The following is a 24,199-nucleotide window of genomic DNA, read 5'->3' as shown; positions in this document are numbered from 1 at the left end:
CCTACCCATATAAAACTTCCGGTAGGTATGCGGAATCAGATGACCTTCAAAGGTTCATGTATTTTTTTTTGCCTTTTTTGGTGTAGTGTACTATTAATGTACCTTTTAAATGCTGCAAGAATTATAACTATGAACAAGCGAGTACTTAACTAGGTTACGATATTAAAATAAAAGATTCTAAAATAAAACATTGTAAAATTAAGTCGTATAAAATTCGCTGCCTTTTTCCCATGGAAAATGCGAAAAGCAGTCAAAGGAACGTCTTTTCTAGCGCCTTGTAATAAAAATGCAGGGAAAGCAATTTCTTTGAAACAAGAACTACTTTGACCTTTGATCGTGCCTTATGTGGAGCTTGACGAATTATAAAAGGGAACTAGAATTTACTTTCTTTTCCACACACGTTGTAAGTTTTAAATTGCTAGTTTATAACCCTTAACAAAAGCACAGCGCCTGAATTTGTGGATACATGTGCAACTTCTCGTTGCCGTGAGTTGTACCGTATTATTGCAAAAGGCGCTGACAAACTTTTTACACAATATAATGTTTGAGTTGAATTATAATGTTATAAGTTATAACATAACAGCCAGCGATACGATCAAACATTATTAGTAAAAATAAACTAGGTAAATGGATTGAATATCTCTGTTACTATGTATACATAATTATGTACCTATGCATTTAAAAAGTATATAAGTAGTATATCCGTTAAGTTACCACCCATAACACAAGCATATTAGTTGCTTACTTTGGGGCTAGATGGCGATGTGTGAAATTGTCCAAATATATTTAATATTTTTTCTCTAAAAATGTAACTAATATGAGGTCCACTGCCAAAGTGCTAACGATAACTTTCTTTTCAGCCTCCCAAAACTCCTTGTACATCACAACGAAGCTAGCAGAGGTGCCAGTGGAGAAGATCAACGGTTCTCTTGGCATCACCATCAGGGGTGGTCTGCCGGAGAACTCGGCTCCAAGCGCAGACCTGGTCCTGAACAGCAGGTCGCTGGATGCCCAGCCTTTGGTGGTGACCCACGTCAGGCCAGGAGGCGCAGCGTACAACACATCTAGGATTAAACCGGGAGACAGGCTACTGAAGGTCGACCATGTGAGTATTGGAAACATTTTTTTAATTAAGATAAAAGTAACATAATAAGTTAAGGTAAAAGGTTTGATCTTGATTTCCCGACGATCCCATCATCAGATCCTGTTTTGATGACAAGGAGACCCTTTCAAACGAAAAATAATTTTGAAAATCGGTCCACAATATAATTGACGGAGGTTATAGGTACCTACATAGAAAAAAAAATACAATAGAAAATTGATCCTACTCCATTTTTAAAGTCGGTTGAAAATAAATTGAAATTAGCATTAGACAGTAAACAAATCCTTCTCCAAGACATTACAATCGGTATTCGACATTGATTTAACCAAATTCTTCTCCACAGATATCGCTGACCAACAAAACACTATCAGAAGTCCACCAAATCCTCCAGAACTGTCCACAAGTGACCAGCCTTACGATAGAGTACGATGTCTCCATCATGGAGTCTGTGAAACTGGCCACTGGTCCCCTACTCATTGAGATCGAAAGACCCTGCAACGAAGACCTGGGTATATTCCTGACCAATCAGAGGTATTCCGACGAAGTATACAGTTCTGGATCGGACACTTATCAGAGGGTTGGGAGTTGCAACGCCATTTATATTGACAGCATATTGCCAGCCAGTATCAGTGATAGGTGAGTCATGACAAATTTTCATCAGAACTAGTATGCTATTTCAAAAATGAATAAACTGGACCAATAAGAAGGCTTTGTAGATAAAACAAATTCTTGTGTACCTAGTTTACAACAATGACATAACTATAAAAACATCTTAGGTTTACAACAGTAAGAAAACGCTGAGTTATTTAGTACCAATCTTTTTTTTTTTTCATTAAAAAAGGCTTGATTAATGCAATACTTGCAATCATAAATTGTGTACCAAATTGAAGACTGAAATCATAGCTGCAAGAATATAAAATTCCACATATTACAGAGAAATAAAGCTTGGCCTAGCTGCTGAATACGTAACTCGCCAAATGTTTGTAAAACCTCAAGTTACAAATTCTGCAAGTAAGAACCTAACAAAGTTTTCGTATACCTTACTAAAAACCAAGTTTATATTTTGAACTTGTACGCTGCACATATCGCTCAACTCATAAGTATTAATCAAGCAGCTATATGATTAGAAAGATTGTAAATGAAAATTGTTTTAAATACTGTCTTGGGTAAAGTACCTACATAAGGCATCAATCAGCCATTTGCAAAAAATAGAAAATACCCCCAAAAGAAACTACCTACAAAACTTTTAACCAATTTCACCGATTCCCAGATGTGGTGCTCTCCACCCCGGAGACCAGCTATTGGCCTTCGACGACCACGTGATAGACGGCAACAACTACACCGCTGAAGAGGTGATGTGCTATTTGGAGAACTGCGAGGGAGGCTTCACGAGGCTCCACGTGGCTCCGAGGCACGTGGTGGTGCATGGCAGTGGCAGGTTTACAAGAGGTAAGATATTTAGCTTTTTAATCTTGTAGTTCCAACATGAAATTGGACTACTCCCACTCTGTAGGCCAAAAGAGGTGACTAAGATAGAAATATGCAGGCACCAGGTTTCCGTAACCCATTTGTGGCCTAATTAGTGTGGCGTATTTTGACAGTCAAGATCTCCCTGACGTTCAGAAGTCGTCCCATTGAAAAACAGTTCTAAATCCGTATTCACAAGGTTTATTTTCGATAGAACGATTACTCGATAACATCGCAACTCAGCGATTTGTTGTCATTGAAGATTTGTTACGTCGTCCCATTGAAAAACAGTTCTAATTCCGCATTCACAAGGGTCATTTTGATAGAATGATTACTCGATAGGATCGCAACGTAGTGTTTTGGTGTCGTTGAAGTTTTGTTACGTGAATAAGGCCGTGTCAAAGTGGGGAGTGTAGACCAAATCTTAGCTTTTGACTGTAAATTAAAGAGAGTCGTACAACTTCAGAGGAGACTAAATTGACTTTTGCTAAAGTAGGATACATAAAAGAAGGGGAAGTTCACGTAAATAGGAAATAGGAAATAAGAACTCTAAAAAAAACGATTGCGAAGTCAAAATTTCTTTATTTGTATACTTAGACAAATCGTCAAATGTTTTACTCTTAAGGAGCCTCTATATGTCTCATAACCTTTTTACCCTAACAGCGCTTCGAGACCAACATTTGGCAAGTGCTGGGAAGAAGCGCCGCAACAAACTCAGTCACCACTGCAGTGGACTGTCTGCAAACAATCAAACTATCCTGAACACTATAATCTGGGCCTTTTCAAGGCGAGAGTGAATAGGCACTAACTTACAGGGCAGATATTATGTACCATCCTAGACTGCATCTCACTTAACACCAGGTGCGATTGCGGTCGAATACCTGCCTTGTTATGCATAAAAAAAACAATAATAGGATTCAAAATGTCTCAAAACTTCAACGTCAAAGTTTCTCTACTACTTTCAATTACTAAAGGGTTGGATCAACCAACACAGTGAGTCTGAATTATTTTACAAAGAAGCTTATTCTTTACTCTTTTATAAAGAAACAACTTCAGCTCGTTTTAAACATAATATGAATCCGGCCTAGAATCAACAGATCTGTCTTCTCGTTGAAACAAAGTTAATGAAATGCTGCCAATCCGATACGGCATGAAAGGCATTCTGAATTGAATTAAAATGGAATATCATGTTTTGCGATATCGAAAAAACAACAAAATAAGAAAGAGTTTTTTATTCCAAACCGTATTTTATAGGTACTCTGAATATGTCTGTATATAAAAGCAGTAACATTTCAGATTCAACGCTAATAAATCGCTCCTCTACATCCCTATGTCTGTAATATCGTAGCTATCGAAAATAATACAAATAAACGTTGAAGTAATAAAAAGTACGGCTTTGGAATCTAGGCTCTAGCGATTTGCGCTTCACAATCCTCTGTTGCCGGTTGCCTTTAAGAGTTTCCCTAATTTTGGGAACCGGCGCCGGCAGCGGAGGCACTGCCAATATTAAAAACTACTATGTTACTGACTGATCTTCAAACACACAACTTAAACCACTGGTTGATTGTTTGACACGCAAATAGTGTTATTGACGAGTACCTAACCATTTCCAAAATAAGGGGATGAAACCAAAGGGATCCAAAGTTTGACGCGAGCGGAGCCGCGGGCAAACTAATTAGGCTTAAAACAGCTAGCATTTTGCCTTGAAGTAAATTCAGTTTACTCTCCTCATAATTAAATTAATGTCCATTTTAAAGTGTCCAAGGTCCATTTACTTCCGAACTTCGCCCGATGCAGGCCATCAAAATGTGACGTTAAGTTTGAGTTTTTCTCTCGTTTTCCTTTCCAAACTTTGAAGAGTGATTACATCAACTCTTCAGCGTTTTACGGCGACCGTATTTTACTCAACTTTGGGTATAAATAAAAAATAAAGCAAAATTATTTATAGACCGATTTCTCCTATTCTTTTTTGTTGTTTGTTATTGTCAGAAGAAGGTTCGTGTAAGAAACATTCAGAAAGTTGCGCGGAAACTTAAAGAAATTGAGTATACTTAACGGCTATTTAACTTTTTTAGGGTTCCGTAGCCAAATGGCAAAAAACGGAACCCTTATAGATTCGTCATGTCTGTCTGTCTGTCCGTCCGTCTGTCCGTACGTATGTCACAGACATTTTTTTCCGAAACTATAAGAGCTATACTGTTGAAACTTGGTAAGTAGATGTATTCTGTGAACCGCATTAAGATTTTGATGCAAAAATAAAAAATAAAAATAAATATTGGGGGCTTCCCATACTTAGAACTGAAACTCAAAAATTTTTTTTCGTCAAACATACGTGTGGGGTATCTGTGGATAGGTCTTCAAAAATGATATCGAGGTTTCTAAAATACTNAAAAATCTAAAAAAAAACATATGATGTACATTACTATAAAAACTACCAACGAAAATTATTTTGAACGAGATCTAATAAGTAGTTTTTTTAATACCTCGTAAATCGTAAACCGCTTATTACCGCGTAACCTTTCATACAAATAACTTAAATTTAAAAAAAAAATAATTTCATAAATCAATGGTACGGAACCCTTTGTGCGTGAGTCCGACACGCACTTGGCCGGTTTTTTAAGACAGGACGTCTGCCGGTACAGCTCTAGCTGTCGATGGTAAATCTTCTATTTAGATGCATCTTTCATGAATGCATTTACTTTAGTAATCTTATCATTAAGAATTAAGAAGCAACTAATTTAATAAAACACAGCGGCATATGAAACTTGAGTTTATGAAGACATTAAATATAAAGTGTTTGAGTCTTCCACTCCTTATGTTACCTTTAATTACTTACCCAATTAGGGTTTTAACGACTATGCTGAAAGCTTGGATTCTTCGTATAGTTGTGAGGAAATAATGATTACCGAGTTAATTCTTGGTGTGCCGACAGCCAAGTTCTGAATGGCCCAACTTGAAAATAAACTAGTGGTTTGGTGCAAGTTATAGGATTAGGCGGGGCACATAGCTCGTAGAGACGATGGCCGTTGGGGCAGGAAAGTTCTCGAGTGGCGACCACGGGCTGGAAGACGTAGCGTGGGCAGGCCTCCTACTAGGTGGACCGACGATCTGGTAAAGGTCGCGGGAAGAGCCTGGATGCGGGCAGCGCAGGACCGTTCACTGTGGAAGACCTTGGGGGAGGCCTTTGTCCAGCAGTGGACGTCATTTGGCTGAAACGACGATAGCATTAGTGAAGTTTTTTTCACTGTTCGTTCGTTCGTTCGTTTCAGCCGAAAGACGTCCACTGCTGGACAAAGGCCTCCCCCAAGGATTTCCACAAAGACCGGTCCTGCGCCGCTCGCAGACCTTTTTCACTGTAAAGATCGCCATCGCATTTTTCATTGTAAAGACCTTTTATTGGCAGGATTTGAACTTGGTAGGGATAGCACTAAAAGTGTCATTTTGTCGTTTAAGTACTTCTGATGGAATAAAATCTGAATTAACTTTTTTAAAAAATAAAACCGACTTCAAATGCGTGAACACAAAAAAAAACTAAAATTAAAAATATTGCGTATAAAAAAGTTCATCCCCAATTTTCCACCCTTGGGGGTGAAATATTTTCTTCAAATTCGCATGAAACCACCCTTTTGATAATACCTATTCAACAAAAAAATAATCGTTCAAATTGATTAATAATCGGCGGAGATATTGCGTATAAAAAAGTTCATTCCCAATTTTCCACCCTTGGGGATTGTTTTTTCTATTATCAAATTTAAATGGGACCACCCTTTTTTGAAGTCGGTTGAAAATAAAATACTCTTTTTAGGAGATTGGACGAAACGACGCGTCTTTTGATTCTCTAGCTAGCGAATGTCATCAAAATGTCAAAACCGCCAAAAAATGACGTATGTGGTGATAGAATTATAGTTCCAAAATAGTGAACTGTCCTATCGATGACATTGACAGTGGGGCGCCACCGTCAATACCGGGTTTTGCCATGTTGGAAACCATATAGTTGAACGATGGTAGCGCCCCCCTGTCATTGAGTTTGGTGGGACAGTTCAGCTTGGGTCATCTATAGCAGACGATATGTAAACTAATGAAACTTTACTATATACATGATTGTGTGGTATATTTACTCCATGTTAGTAGTTATTTGTCATCAAGACATCTTGTAAAGAAAGAACATTTTAAGTCATTGACTGCCGAGATACATTAGACACAATTTTTTTTTCTTCGAGGCTCACAGGTGAGTCGCTTGGCGTCCCACATGTTAAAAACAAAAGCATTGCAATCTTATTTATGTACCTATTTTGCATATTTCATTGCTGATAAACGAGATTGACGATGATTATGATTCAGCTGATGTTAAGGCAAGTCAAGGAAGTATTCCGCTATATTATACGAAAGGCTAAATATAGGCTTAAAACATACGAGTATCCTTCTCTTTCCATCGTTCCTAAGATGCAAGTAACTCCTTAGTGGAAAACATTGACCGGTCAGTGTGAATACCTAAGAAAACCCTCTTATCTGGGTCGCCCTTAACGTGAAGTTTTCCGCCTAATTAAACACGTAATTATGTTAAGCAAAGACGCCTTTGTGACGCTATATTGTTTCCTATTATAACGTCTTAAGGCACATATTTGATTGTATTATTATGGGGTTTAGTATCGTAGTATCCGATCGTAGTATCATATAAACGGCACCCGTTTCCTTATTTACTTTGATTGCTATTTGACTTTCGGACGTATTATGGCTAATATGAAGCGAGTGCCTTAATAGACGGAACTGACGGAACAGTCAATTGAATTCGATTGTGGAGTTTTATCCTACAAACATTCTATATTGGCCCTATTCGTCCCTTTTATTTATTGTTGCACTGCTATACTGATACTAGTTAACATGGGGATATGATGTAGGTACATGGCTTTTTCATGTGGACAAAAAGTCATCAGCTATCTGATAAGTAAGTCTATTTCCTCTATATTTAAGCTCTAATTTTGATCATCCCTTTACCATCAGGTAAGATTAAGATAAAGCACAGATTCAATTCCTATTCCAACTAAAAAGAACTCAAAAATATTTTTTATCTATGGTTACCAAAACAACTTTCTTACTCATTTTCATTTTGACAAGCTCCACCTGAAAACTAACTCCAAACCTTTGCGACAAGAAAGTTTTCTAAATAGAAAACTGTAGCGTCGACACCTCGAAACTCGAAAATTATGTACAGACGCCAGCACAAATTAAACACTGCATCTTGTGTACTTATAGTAGATGTTATTTTGCAACAAAATCTGTATGTCTTACACTGCAGTTCCCAACAAACTGCCTCTGTGGTCTAATGGTAAGACCATCTGCTTCAGACGCAGAGGTCCCGGGTTCGATTCCCAGTGGGGGCTGATTTTTCTGTTCGGTTTACTACCATCTTGCCTAAGTCTGTCGCCATAGCAACAATGTTAACAGCATTGTTGTGTTCCGGCAGTTAGAGGTAAGATAGCCAGTTCTTCCGTGGTTGAGGATTCCGGGTGAAGCTCGCTTCCACCTTCGGCCTGATCATCACTTACCATCAGGTGTGATACAGGCCAAGATCTTCCTTGTGGTGAATAAAAAACCGCACACAAACCAAGTTCCAGCGTTTCTCTTGTCGCTTGCGCACAAGTAATAACGAATGAGCGTATGAACATCAAACTTCTCCCGTATAACTCGCACTTAGTTCCACGTCTGATGTGCCTAAGCTAATAAACGACAGTTGATGTCGGGGTTTGGCTAACTTCTTTAGTATTTTCCCACAAGGCCTATCCCTGTGACACAGTAAAGGTATAGGACATAGTATTATCAGTTGCCTAATTTCACGTGGTCAGTTCAGTCTGCACATATTTGATGTACTTAAATTTGACTATTCTTACCGTTAGATAATTCCTGGCAATAAGTGGTGACTGAGTTTGTTCCGGCGTTTCTTCTCAGCACTTGCCATATGTTTGTCTCGAAGCGCTGGTAGGGCCCAAAATATAAGGAGACATGTAAAGTGCCCCATAAGGGCTACCTTTTTCTTTTTTTATTATTTTCTATTGACGTTCATAAGTGCCACTTGTGGTCTAAACTGAATAAATATTTTTTGATTTTAATTTTGATTTTGATTTCATGTATTTCAGACAGTCAAGATCTCGCTAACTTTCAGAAGTCGTCCCATTGAAAAACAGTTCTAAATCAGTATTTGTAGGGTCATTTATAGATAGGATAGGATCGCAACTCCGTGTTTTGTTGTCGTTGAAGTTTTGTTACGTGAATAAGGCTACAGGTTCTATGTCACTTTTTTGCGCAATCGAAGTCAAATGCGTTTGATGTAAACTCACACTACGCCCACAGAATTACGGATGTTACTGTTTTCTTTACTATGTCATGCCTCGAGCATGATTCAAGATTTGGTGTTGGGGAAAGACATTAATTCACAGTTGTGTCAACCTTATTCCAAGGCGATAAGGTTTGTGATAAGCCCTTTTCCATCTTGGCCCTAACAAATCTAGTTCAAGACAAGACTGTCCCTGTAGTGAACATTAATTACAATCTCCTACAAGCGACCTTCAAGAAAATTGGTATTAGATTTCATATGTTTAAAGTTAGGTACGGGAATTAATTGGTGCTACCTTGACATCTAATGGATTAATTAATTATTTAATTATGGGTGTTATGCCCGTTTTCACCATCAATCCCTAATTTTTAAATGACCCATACGAAAACTAAATTCCTGTTATGTGTTACAATAGGGGTCACTTAAAAATTAGGGATTGATGGTGATAACGGGCATTAGTCTACTGGTTTAAAGTGTTATAATAAAGTCAAGAAATATTTATATCAATTACATACTAATCTGTCCATTACTGCAAGTTATTATTATAGAAAAACACTTTCATAAAAGTAAACTCTTTTGCCCTTATAATCCTAGGTTGTTTGGAATAAGGCAAATCCAGTTTCATAAGTTTGATGAACAGGAATTCTGTTCCCGACATAATCCTCAATACTGGCTTATATTTCAATGCCCATCGAATTTTGAGATATTTCAAATATTGCCTTGGCTTGAAATTAATTCTCCAATTAAAGTTTTGCATTTGGTAAAACTCTGTAAGGGATTCGGTTAAACGAGTTTATAAAGCCAGTTATAAAGCTATGATTCGGTCATTAAAAATATTTCAATTATGTTGCGGGCCTTTTTGGGAGAACTGGCAACTGAGTTTTTAATTTGTTCATATTTTTTATTGACTGTCAATTGTTTACTGTTAAAGAAACGGTTGTGTTTTTTTTATTTTCTTAGGTTTTTTTTTTCGATCCGATGTTACATGTTTTTTCTAAAATATTAGATGAGACACTTAAGTTAAAATATGTCAATACAGAAAAAAATATGTGCATCACTGAATTAATGAGATGTGGATTTACAGCAGTCATTATTTTATTTGTATAAGAAGTGCTGCTCTATGAAATATATTTCGAAACAAAAACTTCATTTTAATGATTAAATCTTCATGTTCATTTCAAATACAAATATTTTTTCTTTTACAGAAAACTCCATATCCGGCACGCTGAACCCCAAGAAACACCGGCAGCGAAACTACAGGCAAAGCTCGATGCCCAAACTAGGCTTACAAGATGATTATGGTAAGGACAAGAAAATAAACCTATGTAGATTTGGAAGGGCTGTGTTTGAATAAAAACGATATAACGGTTAAGCTGTTATCTCAGTTGTTATTATACCCACGATATGGAAGAAGTGTTTTTAGTTCTTTACTTCAGAGTATGTAGGTACTTAATCTTTTTTTATACTAGCTTTTGCCCGCGATTCAGTCTTAGAAATAGTTTTTTAACAACTTAGCCTCTGTCCGTAATTTTAACTCTGTATTGCACGAAATCAAACTGTATCTTGAAACTCTATCTTTTGGGCCATGTGTATTTTGTTTAATTCAGTTTCTCACAGAACGTATAAATTATAGCCTAATCATCATCATCATTTCAGCCATAGGACGTCCACTGCTGAACATAGTCCTCCCCCAATGCTTTCCATGTTGATCTATTGGTAGCGGCCTGCGTCCAGCGCTTCCCTGCTACCTTTACGATGTCGTCGGTCCGCCTTGTGGGTGGACGTCCCTCCGAACACGGTCGACGCGGCCTCCATTCCAGAACCTTGCTGCCCCTCGGCCGTCAGTTCTGCGTACTATGCGCCCTGCCCATTGCTACTTCAGCTTGCTAATCCGTCGGGCTATGTCAGCGGTTTTAGTTCGTTTACGGATCTGGAATTATAGCCTATATAATAATCTTTGTACCTACCTACCTAACAATAATAACATAGTAAAGTTTCATGAAAATCCGTTCAGTAGTTATTTGCGTGAAAGAGAAACTTACATACATCCTCACAAACTACCGCATATGCATTTGTAGAATCTGGTCAGGTGGGGATTCTTGGATGGCTTAAACATGGAGTGCAGGTGCGGTTTTGTTCCCCATTCGACGAAGCACCTGATGTCGTGCCCTGAGTGCCCAAGCAACTGCACTCAGGAGGATTTGATGAGTGCTGCTGACAACACCACTCTTGTGGCGGAGTTTTGGGCTAACACTGTGTAGGTTTGTTGTGGACACGAAAAGAAGAAGAAGAATGCTTCGTTTTTTATTACCATTTTAGCGTTATGATGTTTACTAGTACTTAAGGGCGCTTTCTTTGATCTAGTTACAAGGGAATAATTATATAGGATGCTGTCGTTTGTTTGATTTCGTGCTTTCCCGGAATACCTTTGAAGACAATTCCGTGTTCTGCGGTATTTGGAGCCTTGTTTCGCGATTCATTTGTTTATTTAGGGCTCTGTTTGTTTCCTAGTTTGAAACTTGTGCAAATATGCAATCTACTGATTTACTAGATTTGTATAGGCATATACGCTAATTAGTTAATGTATTGGGTACAAATATTTTTTTCTTTATTGGAAATTTTCATAAAATGTCCCTGTAATGTTAACCGGTCATTCTAGCAATATTACCGACATTACCGTGCCTTATATTTTAATTAAAATGTGATGTACTGCTAACTCTATTTTTTTTTAATGGTGGGTTATCCAATGTTCATTGGTTTTTACATTTGAAATTTTCGAAGTAAGTGAGATAAAATCTATAACTATCTAGCTAATGACTATGTAGAGTTAACAGCACACAAACTATAGGTACTGGTTTTATTACAAAAAATTTAAACAGACGTTAAAAATGTGTTACCCTTACTAACCGTAACTTAATGTCCCATATTTTTTATGCAAACTGCTCCCTACTAAAGTAACTTTAGGGCTCGCGCGCACGGGTGACTTTTGTCGCCGTGACTTTTTTGACATCCATAGAGATATTATGGAGGAGGTGGTAGATGCCAGAGTGCCTACTTTTTGCTAACCTTTGTTTGTCACCTGTCATCCGCTTTGCAATGGAGGGAAGTCGAATCTTAACTTTGAACTCCTCCTTTGATTTTCCGATTAATTTTGTTGCGGGTTCAATGACAGTTTAACTTTCCCCCGGGTCAAACTTGATCCTCACTGGTTGGCTTTTATTGGCGGTCAAGCTATAGATCCTGGCTACACAGGAGTTGCAGCGGTGGGAACGAGAGGTATGAATAGTCCTGTACTCTTCGCTATAGCTACGACAGCCTACGGCTTTCTAACTTTATTGACATATTTTTCTTTTTTTTTTTGTCTACCAGACAGCCAACAAAACTACATGAGCCTGGGCGTGTGTCGGACGGAGTCTCTGAACATACAGCTCGAGGTGCCTCCAGGACAGAGCAGCGGACTGGCGGTGCATGAGGACAATGCTGCGCTGGTGATATCGCATGTCGCTGCGCAGTCGCCGGCTTACAGGTGAAAATTAGCTAATGTTTACCTATTAAGTACCTACCATGGCTAAGAACTAATCAGGGTTCCAATGATTACGCCTTTTCAGAGACTACTTATTCCATGTTATTATACATTTTTAAATTTGGACGTACGAGTAATGTGTTCACGTGCGCACACTTTACTCATAACCTTTCAATACAATGTAGAGCGAATGAAACTGTAGGGTGCAAATTATTTTTATGTCATAGACGATACAATTTAAGAATACGCCAGTCTTTCGAAATAAAGATAAAAAACTGTTTGCCGATAGATTTCTTTTCTTTATTGCCAAAACTGATACAACATAAAGTATGTTGCATACGATCGCCTCCTTGGTCGCGTGACACTGGCCACCAAGAAAAGCATTTTTTCTCGACGATCAATATCGATATTCTTTTGTTTTTTCTCTCGCTCTCAACTTACAGATTTTCATGTATTTGTTCCACGACTTGATTTGTAATTTAATGTAAAAAATAATAATTATCACAATTTTTACCTCATACCTACGCGGAAAATAAATTATGTACATATTATCATTACGACAAGTACTTCGAAGCATAAGATTAGGCCCGTCGAGCCACTACAAAATAATTATTATTTTCAATTTTACAGCAATGGCGTGAGTCAATAAGGAACTCCGCTCTCAATTACGTTTTCGAATTGATTTCGACTCGAACACAAGTTGAAGTGCCCTCGGTGTTCCAATTAGAAATAATTATTACTATTTCAGATCCGGCTGTCTACAAATAAGGGACAGAGTTATGTCAATCAACGGCCATGAAAACCTGACTGTTGATGTTGCTAATGAAATTTTGCAAAGGCGGAATGATTCTCACAACCCAAAGTACTTGACTCTGAACGTTGAGTTCAGTATGCCGAACACTATAGAGGCGTCGAGTGGCGTGTTCAATGTGAAATTGGCGAAGACCACTGCGGGGCTCGGTGTTACTATTACAGGTAAGTATCCAATGTCAATTATGTAGTATTACAGTATCTTTAAACAATCTGTAAGCCTAGGATGCGCGCCGCGATAAGATTTTATCGATTTTACTAGATAAGCCCGTACACTCCTTGTCGTCTAACATCCATTTTATCACGGCCAGCATCCTAGCCGGCATGAAATCATTTAGGGAGGCCTATGTCGGCAGTGAATGTCCTATGCCTGTAATAGTGTCTGTAATGAGGATCATGACAATGAAATATGGATATATCACAAAATTGTTAACGTTTAAAATTGATTGAGAAAATCTGTCATTTAGAGCTGGCTCTACATAGCATGTTGTTGTCGGACAATCTAATCTCATTTTAAACGTAAGCTTTTACTTTATCTCTTTAATAAATAATAAGGTCTAATTAATTTGTTAATTTATACTTTCCTTTCGTCATTTCTGTGCTATCTTTGTGCAACAAACTTTTAATTAATAAATGTTATTTTAGGCTGCAAACAAAAACTGCTCAGCAACGAAGAGCCGATGGTGATATCAGACATCAAGCCAGGGTCGGTGGCGCACCGGAGCGGAGCCTTGGCGCCGGGAGACCAGCTCTTAGCCATCAATGGGCAACCATTACATAATCTGTCTTTGGTAAGATTCAGCTCAACACTTGTTTTCAGCTTTATGTCGTTAACTTACAACAAACAATAACAATACAAAAAATGTTGCATTTAAGCACCAGAATCACCCCTTTCAGATCAAATAGATTTTTTTGCATGATTTATTTAGATTATGTGTTTCACAAATTTTAACATTCAAGACTTTTGAACGAAAGTGTTTGTCTAGATTTTTTTAAACCGATCAAACCCGGTCACATAAAGACCGCGTAACAATTGATTTCTTTTGTTTCGATTCGCAGAACTTGAGGTGTTAATAAAAAACTGGATAGGTACAATATAAAGTTTCAAAACCGCCTTGGTCCTAAGCATTATTAACAATTACTTAAAATTCCAGGACACCGCCTTCAACATCCTACAAAATTCTCCAGAAGATATCATCACGCTAAAAATTCGGAAGCGCGACCTAACCGAAGACTGGTCCAATATCCACAAGCATAACGCAAAGTTGACACTACAAAGTTTTAGTAATATCGAAATAAAGGCTGTCGTTCATAGCGAGGTTGACTCTGGTCATCACACAGAGAGTCCTAATAATAGTGCTAAAGAAAGCGAAAGAAGTCATGGCAGTGAGAATGGAAATACAGCGGTGTTTACTGTAGAACTGATCAAGCAAGAAAATGGGCCTTTAGGACTCACTATAGCGGGGAGTGAGGATGTTACGCAGCCAATTTTGCTAAGCGGGCTCGTTGAAGGTAAAATTTTACGCACTTATGACGTAGCCTTTTTGTTTAGAATTCGGATTTTTTTGTGTTTTTGTTGAAATAAACTTTCAACTTTCTTAGTAATACTCGTGAGAACATTATTTCATAGGTTTAGTCCATCAAATTGGAAAAGAATTTTGATTATCATTGGCTCGTACTAAGGAAATTTTTACTTTACTCAATCTTTTTGAGCACGACTGTTCATTTTCTGTCGTATAGCTAATCCGTCGAATCACAGAATCTGCCGAATCCACGAATCCGTCCAATCCAGTATCTGCCGAATCCACGAATCTGTCCAATCCCAGAATCTGTCCTATACCGAACAAAGGGTACTAACGACTGCCTGGCCTAGCGATTCATGTACCGGACTGCTATAATACTAAACCTAACTTAAGATTTGACGACGCAATCTAAAATTTCTTTACATAAACCAACATTTTTCAGGGGGAGTAGCAGAGAAATGTGGCAAACTGGCTATAGGTGATGAACTATTGACAATTAACGGTGAAAGTGTACTCAACAAACCTCTGTCAGAAGCGATCAAGCTCCTGCAATCGAGTGGTCAAAGAGTGCAACTGCAGCTGTGCAGGAAAGTCACAGGTATGTTTTATTTTGTTCCAAGAATAAGTATGTAGATTAGATACAGGTGATAATACAGAATAGTCAAATGAGGTCAATATTCTACGGTAGATCGTTTGTTGATTTGGCAAAATTCATGTTTTCGGGTAAATGGAAATATTGAGGATATACCTGAAAACGTCAGTACCTAATGGGTACTTCTATAGACATGCATGCATGTATTTTTGCAAATTTAGAGACTTGGATCCAAATATTATTTTTGGTGATCCAGGTTCAATAGAGAGTGGCGAGTGCAGCGCAAGAGACTCAAGTCATTCCACATCAAGTCCAGGACTCTCTAACGACAGCGCTGTTGAGTCCTGGGATCAGAACACGCCAGTCAGAACTAGCACCAATTGTGGTATGTATGCAAAATACTTTACACAACACTCATACATACACAACCTTAACATTAAGTCTTTAATTTATGCACCTTTTAACTCTGATACACTTACACGAGTTACAATACAATACATATGACACTTTCCGAAAAATCTGTTATTTCACTTGCAGCTATTTTTACACAACCATTAATTCCAGGTAATTCCGAAGTAATAGAATACGCAGTTCCAGATAAAACTCGAATAGCGGAAAAGCAAATATATTCTCCTACTGACGAAGACAAACTCATGGCTTCCAACTTCAACTCAGCTGCTCCGTACAGCGTCAACGATCTACCTCTACCAAACTACTCATTGAACAACTCGCTCAAAACGTTTCATTACGAGAATACGTGTATCATTCCCGATAGTACATTAAAGAATAAACAGAATATAACGAGAGAGGACGATGTCCAGCAAATAGAGATCCTAACCTCAAACATGAAGGATTGTCAGCTGCATAACATGGAGCGAGCGTCTTGCAAATGTGATTATGTGCAGATGGGTCCTTATGGAATGGTCTCTCCGAAGACCAGGAGACCGAATTGGGACAACGATTACTTGAACAATGGGATATACACGGTGACGACACCACAAAAGTCGCCGCATAAGCCTCCCATGCCGGGAACTAGTTTTCAGTTCTCCACCAGTCCTATTTATGAGAATGAAGTCCCAGGTAAGTATCGACGAGTAGCTTATCGTAGGAAAAGTAAAACATTAGAGATGTAAATAATGAAAAATAAGTTTGTTTTTATATTTAGGTTAGGTTAGTTTAGGTACATTAGAAAAAGATAAGAGGCTCTCATTAAGTAACAAAAATCGTAAAAGCAATATACTTTCTGCAAAAACATTTTATACAGTTTTTACAATCTGTACCTGTGACTAAGTATTACCTTTCTCAATTTTCGCGTATACCTTTCCACTTAGGTAGTGGGTTTATGTCATTATGATTTTCATGGATAGAAAACAAAAAATAAAGCAATCAGAATAGAGATGTTTCCTGGGACAACAATTATTTGAATAATGGATTACATGGTGACGACCCCACAAAAGTCGCCGCATCAACACCCATGCCGGAAACTAGTTTTCAGTTTTCCACCATCCTAAGCAAGAGTTTTAACCGTGGTTTTAATTAGTCCGTCAGTTAACATATAAAAAATACTCGATACGTATTTTTCACTTTTTCAAACTAATGAATATTAAAGAGATAAAGCGCGCCAAAGTTCAAAAGAAGTAGTCCAGTCATTATAGTAAGTTCACCTCGGAATTCGAGATACCCAGCTGTAAGTCTGTAAATACGTGTATATTGACACCCTAAAAGTTGTCTCAAAACCTACATATGGTAGGGTGTAAGCAACTATTAAATTTCAAGGTCAACGGTCACAAAAATCGGTTTTTTGCGCTTTTTTTAGAAATATCTCATTTCCTGTGGGTTTTTTGCTATTTGTATTTATTATCAATATTGTAGAATACTAAATTCTCTACAAATTTTGTTTAAAAACTTTTTTTATACGGTGAACCGTTTTCGAGATAGAGGGCGGAGAGCGCGCGGTCACTGCATCACTTCAGGTCTACTTAAGCGGTTTAGATTTTTCATACAAAAGGATTTTCCCGCTAATTCCTGTGGGAATTTCGGGAATTCCTTGTTGTAACTAAGCTTTGAGTTTACTAAGGTACCTACATGCCAAATTTCAAGCGTCTAACTTCCGTTAAGCGTTTAGATTTTTCATACAAAAGGATTTTCCCGCTAATTCCTGTTCCCGTGGGAATTCCTAAGTATACTATAACCTGCCCAGGTGTATGAAGAATAATTGTACCAAGTTTCGTTAAAATCCGTCGAGTAGTTTTTGTTTCTATAAGGAACATACAGACGGACAGACAGACAGACAAAAATTTTACTGATTGCATTTTTGGCATCAGTATCGATCACTAATCACCCCCTGATAGTTATTTTGAAAATATATTTCATGTATAGAATTCTGTCCGTCTGTATGTTCCTTATAGAAACAAAAACTACTCGACGGATTTTAACGAAACTTGGTACAATTATTCTTCATACACCTGGGCAGGTTATAGTATACTTAGGAATTCCCACGGGAACAGGAATTAGCGGGAAAATCCTTTTGTATGAAAAATCTAAACGCTTAACGGAAGTTAGACGCTTGAAATTTGGCATGTAGGTACCTTAGTAAACTTAAAGCTTATTTACAACAAGTAATTACCGAAATTCCCACGGGAATTAGCGGGAAAATCCTTTTGTATGAAAAACCTAAACCGCTTAAGTTGACCTGAAGTGATGCAGTGACCGCGCGCTCTCCGCCCTCTATCTCAAAAACGGTTCACCGTATAAAAAAAATTTTTGAACAAAATTTGTAGAGAATTTAGTATTCTACAATATTGATAATAAATACAAATAGCAAAAAACCCATAGGAAATGAGATATTTCCAAAAAAAGCGCAAAAAACCGATTTTTGTGACCTTTGACCTTAAAATTTAATAGTTGCTTACACCCTACCATATGTAGGTTTTGAGACAACTTTTAGGGTGTCAATATACAAGTATTTACAGACTTACAGCTGGGTATCTTTAATTCCGAGATTCTTACCTAATTTAAGCTTAAATGACTGGACTAAAGAGTCCCGTGCCGTCAATGAATGCAAAAGTGCAGCATTTTGTGACGTCGCGCGGAACTTCAACGCACCATAACTTTGTTATTATTTGTTTGATTGACAATCAAAAATATACGTGTCCAATATTTTATGATAAAATGGACGGTCTAAATTTTTTTTTTTTAGGAAACTAGCGTATTCTTACTATAACTCGAAGCGCTGGTAGGGTAAAAAGATTATGAGACATGTAGAGGCTCCATAAGAGCAAAATATTTGATGATTTGTAAGCACTATACAGGGTGGAATTTTGTAATGCCACCTGGAGGGAAAGTACTCTTAATACTGCAGTTAGAAAATTTTACTGAAAGAAAACATTGCTTTATTTTTGAAAAGAAAGATAACTGCATTCATAGATTTTCGAAAAAAAAATTTTTCCACTACCACTATTTCTGTTTCTGTACATAATTAAAATAATTTAAGATTTTATGGATTTCCTTTCATTTGATTTATCAAGTTTGTTAGAGAGATTTCATCCTTATACTTGACCCTAACGATCGATGCAATAAAAATACAGGGTGTAATTTTTAACAGATTACAGTTAGTTGGTTCGATTCCCGGGTGTGGCAAATATTTTTTGGAAATCTTTGAATGCAGTTCTATTTGTTTTAAAAAATAAAGGAATGTTTTCTTTGAGATTTTTTTTCTATCTACAATATTAAGAGTACTTTCCCTCCAGGTGGCATTACAAAATTCCACCCTGTATAATAATTTATACAAATAAAGAAATTTTGACTTTGAATCTCCTTTTCCAGGTCTTTACAGCAGCGAAACGGTATCGCCCGCTCGTGGTTCCGTCCATCACGTGATCCTGTACAAAGATGCCATATACGACGACTATGGGTTCTCTGTGTCAGATGGATTGTACGAGAGAGGCGTGTACATCAATAGGATCAGGAAAGGCGGCCCGGCTGACATAGTCGGTCTGCTCAGGCCATATGATAGGATATTGCAGGTAAATCACCTTGTCTTAAGTAACCTGACCCTTTTACAGTAATAACATTTTCCGCAGATAGATGTTATTTATTTTTAAGATTGATAAGATAGTGTAAGTACTAAATAAATGGAATAATGCGTACAGCATTCACCTTAAATTAGATTAATTGGTATACCTACCTACGTGCCTTCACATTTAGTGGAGACTCGAGTTCAAGTCTCGACTTGGGCTAATTTGTCGTTCATAATGACTGACAAGGATATTGTCCTTGCATTATTTATATCTACAGTCAGATTGGGATATCGTAGTTATATTGCATTTACATTCTAAAACTTACAAAGGAAAACCACTGAAAATCAGTTTAGAGAGAGACCACTGAAAACTTATCGGCTAGTGCTGAGAAGAAGTGGCGCAAGAAACTCACAATCAGTCACCTTTTGAGAGAGATGCAGGTTATGGCGCGAGAGAGTTGATCTCCCCTGCCCTTTTGTCCCTATGTCTGAGAGTCCTCCACCTGGACATGAACTCCCCTGGCTTATCTGGAAGTCTTTAAATAGACTTCGGACGCAGGTTGGCCGTAGTAAGGACAATATGGTCAGGTGGGGATTCCTGGATGGCTCAAACATGGAGTGCAGGTGCGGTTTTGTTCCTCAGTCGATGAAGCACCTGATGTCGTGCCCTGAGTGCCCAAGCAACTTCACTCAGGAGGATTTGACGAGTGCTACTGACAACGCACTTTTGGGCTGACACTGTGTAGATTTGTTGTCGACACGAAAAGAAGAAGAAATCACCTTTCGCTGGCTGTACCTTCCGTCAAATAAAAAATATTCTATTCTATTGTAACCAGGTGAACGGAACCAGAACAGTGGACTACGACTGCTGCCTGACAGTGCCACTCATAGCGTCCGCGGGCGACCGGCTCGAGATAGTCGTGCAGAGGCTGGCCACTTCCAGGGTAAGTTTATTTGGACCGAGGCTACTCAAACTTTTGAAGAGTCGGGCCAAACGGTGGATTCAGTCGTTAACGACGGGCCACTTATGATCCCTATTTCAGTTACTGTATTTTTTGAATTTGGTGCATATTTTAAGTCTTTCGCAGGCCACACTGTGGCCCGCGGGCCTGGGGTTAGAAATAGTTGGTAGTAGTTACTTGGCCGCGTGGCCTGGCCGCCTAATGCGCGTGGGACCCTTAGCCTTCTAATATGGAATTCTGACCATATCTACCATCATGAAATCTATCATACATTTTGGGCTAGTTCGATATAAGTAGGGCTTGTGACTTGAAAATTTAACTTTGTATCTATAAATTGCTTCGTCTATAAATGACTCAGACAAAACGCTATCGTCACACATATTGATTACTCTCATCAAAGTCGGAAATCCAAAACTGCTGTCTTTCAAGTTTGAAGCCAATAAAGCAGTGAAAAATAAAGAAACGACTTTATTTATACAAAAAAAGCCTTTCATGGAGAGACTGAAAGAGATTCAAAATTATTTGATTATTATTTGCTCAAAACCCGGTACCTATATTAGATCTTTTTACCTCAAAATATACCCTAAATGCATATACGGCATGTTTTTTACCAAGACCAAAACTTTCTGTGACCTTAGACCCCACTTATTCTAAATCAATATCTTATGGAAAATCCCCTAATGCTCATTTCACCTTTGACCTAAATCTAAAACCAACACATCGGGTCCCTCATCCTCTTAAGCCGTGCGAAAATATATCTTATGTAAAAATTGAGCAGAACCCAATAAGTAACCTTTCATGTGAGAGTTTCTATAGCAATTTTTTGCTCGTGTTACGTTGTAAATTGATTCTTCTGCGACAAAGGAAATTATGTTACGAGACATACTATTTTTTTAGAAAATACGCGGATCGGGAAGGTAATTGCACCACTTGAACTCGAAGATTATTTTTTCGAGAGCAATGAATTCGGCTTACTTACAAAAAGCCTATTAAAGTTTATCTTTGGGAGTTTTTGCCAATACAATGATGAGCTCGGATTTTAATATCATTAACTCCCAAGACTGAATTATTTTGATGATGAGATGGACTTTTATTCTCCTTACTAATGAATAGAATAGTCTTAAGAATGAATCGAGATTAATTTTGATTTGTTTATATTCATGGTATGATTCACATATACATATATTACACATACACACACATTACACATACACACACATTACACATACACACACATTACACATACACACACATTACACATACACACACATTACACATACACTTACATTACACATACACACACATTACACACTCGCACATTATATTTTTTACCTGGGTTCTAGTATTAATTAGTATTTTCGAATTAATTTAACTTTAATTTTAAAATTTTCACTTATAAAATTTTCATTTGTAAAATATTATAAAGTGTACTTATTTATTTATTTTGTTCTATCCACACTAAACGCATTAAAAATTAAATTTGCCTACCTACTGTAATATTGTTATGGAAGAGCGGTGCTTCCTAGCACAAGTAACATCTGTTGCTTAACAGGAAGCTCCAACAACTTGTAACTGAACTAGGCTAAGTTAAAGAAATAAACGAATTTGAATTTGAATTTGATTGTTTTTTTGTAGGTACTTTTCAGATTGTAAAATTGTGTAAAAATATGGTCGCCCATTGGTAAAGTGTTTTTTTTTTTTACTTTATTTTCTTTTTTTTTCAGGACCTGAAGAACCAAAGGCTGGACGAGTGCTCAAGCCCGAGTGACAGTAGTATTGTGACTAAAACCATTTAGTGCAAAACCCGCCTCTAGTGAAATTACACCAAAGACTATGATACTAGCTGTAAGGACAATCTAGAGTTGTATTTCTAGGAAAATCTCCGAAAAAACCGGTCAAAAGTGAACGGATAGACACGTTTTTGAACATAAAACTTTATGTATACGCAAGAAAATGGCTTAATTTTTATTGTTTAAGTGGAATATTGTTTACTAACTTAATGTCAGCCTCGTGCAACGGGTTTATATTCAAATCAAAAGACCAGAAAAGAGAATAGTGTTCAATCATTTATTTATCGGCTACACTGACAACAACGATTATTATGAATTATTATTTAAGTGCAGGGGAATAATAAACTCTGTCATTTTACAGTCAAGATGTATTCAGGTGTAAATACATAAAATAAGAAGATGTTTATTTAAAACCAGGCACATTTTAGTACTTATTAATTATTAAAATTGTGTGTTCGGTCACATTATCAAGTCATATTAAACTTTACATATTACCAAAGTTTTCCAAAGAAAGAATTAACGGTATTTGAAATACCCGTTTCAACACAATTTGCTCTACATTACTCTGGCAAGTGTCTCAAAAATCATTTTAAAATGCTTGTGAATTGGTAATGTCTCTGTTCTTCATTTTGCCTGCCATTTTGTGTGTGGTTTGGGCTGTAATATTGACTAATTAATAATAACTAATTTAATGTCATAATGTACTATTATGAGTTGACTTATCAAATTGTAATAATAAGCTAGTTCATTTTCTAATAACTTCAAGTATGCCAGATTATAAATAACTAGACAACATAAGGTTTGCCAATAATTTAAGGATAAGCCTAAATTAGTGATGTAATCGCTAAACGACTAGAATAGTAATAATAATATAGTAAAATAAAATTAAATGTTGTAAAAGATAGCTAAATAAATGTATTAATTTAAGTTTCGTATTCCCAGATGTGCCTATATGTCTAGTATATAAATGCTGATTGACCGCATATAAATAAATTTCCCTTATAAATAATACCAGTGCTTTATAATGAAACTTGATTGGTTTCGGAAATGAAACGTCAACTGAAAGCAATATTTTCAGCTTCCAATTATAAAAACCCGTTCGTTTTGTCGTACTTTTAATAATAATTGAGACTCTACGCGGTTGGTAAGGAAATTGTTACACGATTTCATAAATTTCTGTGGATATTTAAATAATGAACTGACTTTTTTCCTTTATTTGTTCAAGAACAAATATTGCACGTAATTTATTTTCGATTCATTCGAATGGTTTCAGTGTTTCCATTCGACGATAAATAAAAAAGTAAGTTTAGTAAAATACTTACACGCGTAGTTGGAAGTCGTGATGGGCTGTATCAATCCATCATACATAAACATTTATAATATTTATTCCGGTGTGTCCCAATCATTGTATCATTTCCCCAAACAAAAATATAACAATACTGTAGATTCTTCGAAAGATATTTTACGTATTTATGTTCTTCATAACTCGCCTCTTGCCTAATACCTGATTTACTTTGTAAATGATGATGAAAATCACGAGGATTCTTCCCTGCATTTTGGCTGCGAGCCAGAAAATATTTTCCAGCGCAGCCTGAGGGCACTCCGCACAATCGTATGAATTTCTAAGAATCCTATTTGCATCTTACATCGGCAAAAATTACATTTCAGCTCGAAAAACGTCTACTCGGTCAAATAATGAAAAAGTTGCAATTCAAATGCATTCATATTTAAATGATTTTAAAAGATTTATTTGAATAAGCCTTAATATGAAATCAAAGTTTCAACGTTTACCCAAATAACTGCCTTTGGGTAAACGGGTTGCACCATTTCACTTTGACTTTCACAAATGTAGAAAGTCTGTCAAACTCCATACAAAAACACTGGTAATTCTTATAGTTACTGTTAATGTAAGATGGTGCAACTCAGCTTAAAACTGTTCAAGTTCTGAATACACTTGGATTGATATTGATCAATCGCTATTTTCAAGTTATCGAAAACCTCTGCAAGAACTAAGTAGATGGTTGTATATTCATTTTAAGGCACTTTTTTCTAAGCATTATTTATTTGAGGTCTATTGCGAT

General features: G+C 37.1%; 1 protein-coding gene across 1 annotated transcript; it reads left to right on the top strand.

The window, feature by feature from the left end:
- Positions 1-749: 749 nt before the first annotated feature.
- LOC114355660 (glutamate receptor-interacting protein 1-like) lies at positions 750-23,958 on the top strand. Its single transcript, XM_028308614.1, has 14 exons — positions 750-1,105; positions 1,446-1,738; positions 2,373-2,551; positions 10,106-10,201; positions 12,270-12,426; positions 13,172-13,398; positions 13,879-14,024; positions 14,388-14,745; positions 15,199-15,354; positions 15,605-15,733; positions 15,913-16,428; positions 19,174-19,373; positions 20,203-20,310; positions 22,053-23,958. Exons 1-14 carry the CDS (start codon positions 818-820, stop codon positions 22,122-22,124), a joined length of 2,925 nt encoding a protein of 974 aa, XP_028164415.1. The 5' UTR covers positions 750-817; the 3' UTR covers positions 22,125-23,958.
- The last annotated feature ends 241 nt before the right edge of the window (positions 23,959-24,199 follow it).

The sequence above is a fragment of the Ostrinia furnacalis genome, unplaced genomic scaffold (genome assembly GCF_004193835.3).
Source record: "Ostrinia furnacalis isolate ACB-3 unplaced genomic scaffold, ASM419383v2 OfSCF2472, whole genome shotgun sequence".
NCBI classification, from domain to species: Eukaryota; Metazoa; Arthropoda; class Insecta; order Lepidoptera; family Crambidae; genus Ostrinia; species Ostrinia furnacalis.
The sequence above is the reverse complement of the archived record's forward strand: the minus strand, read 5'-3'. Positions and strand labels throughout refer to the sequence as shown.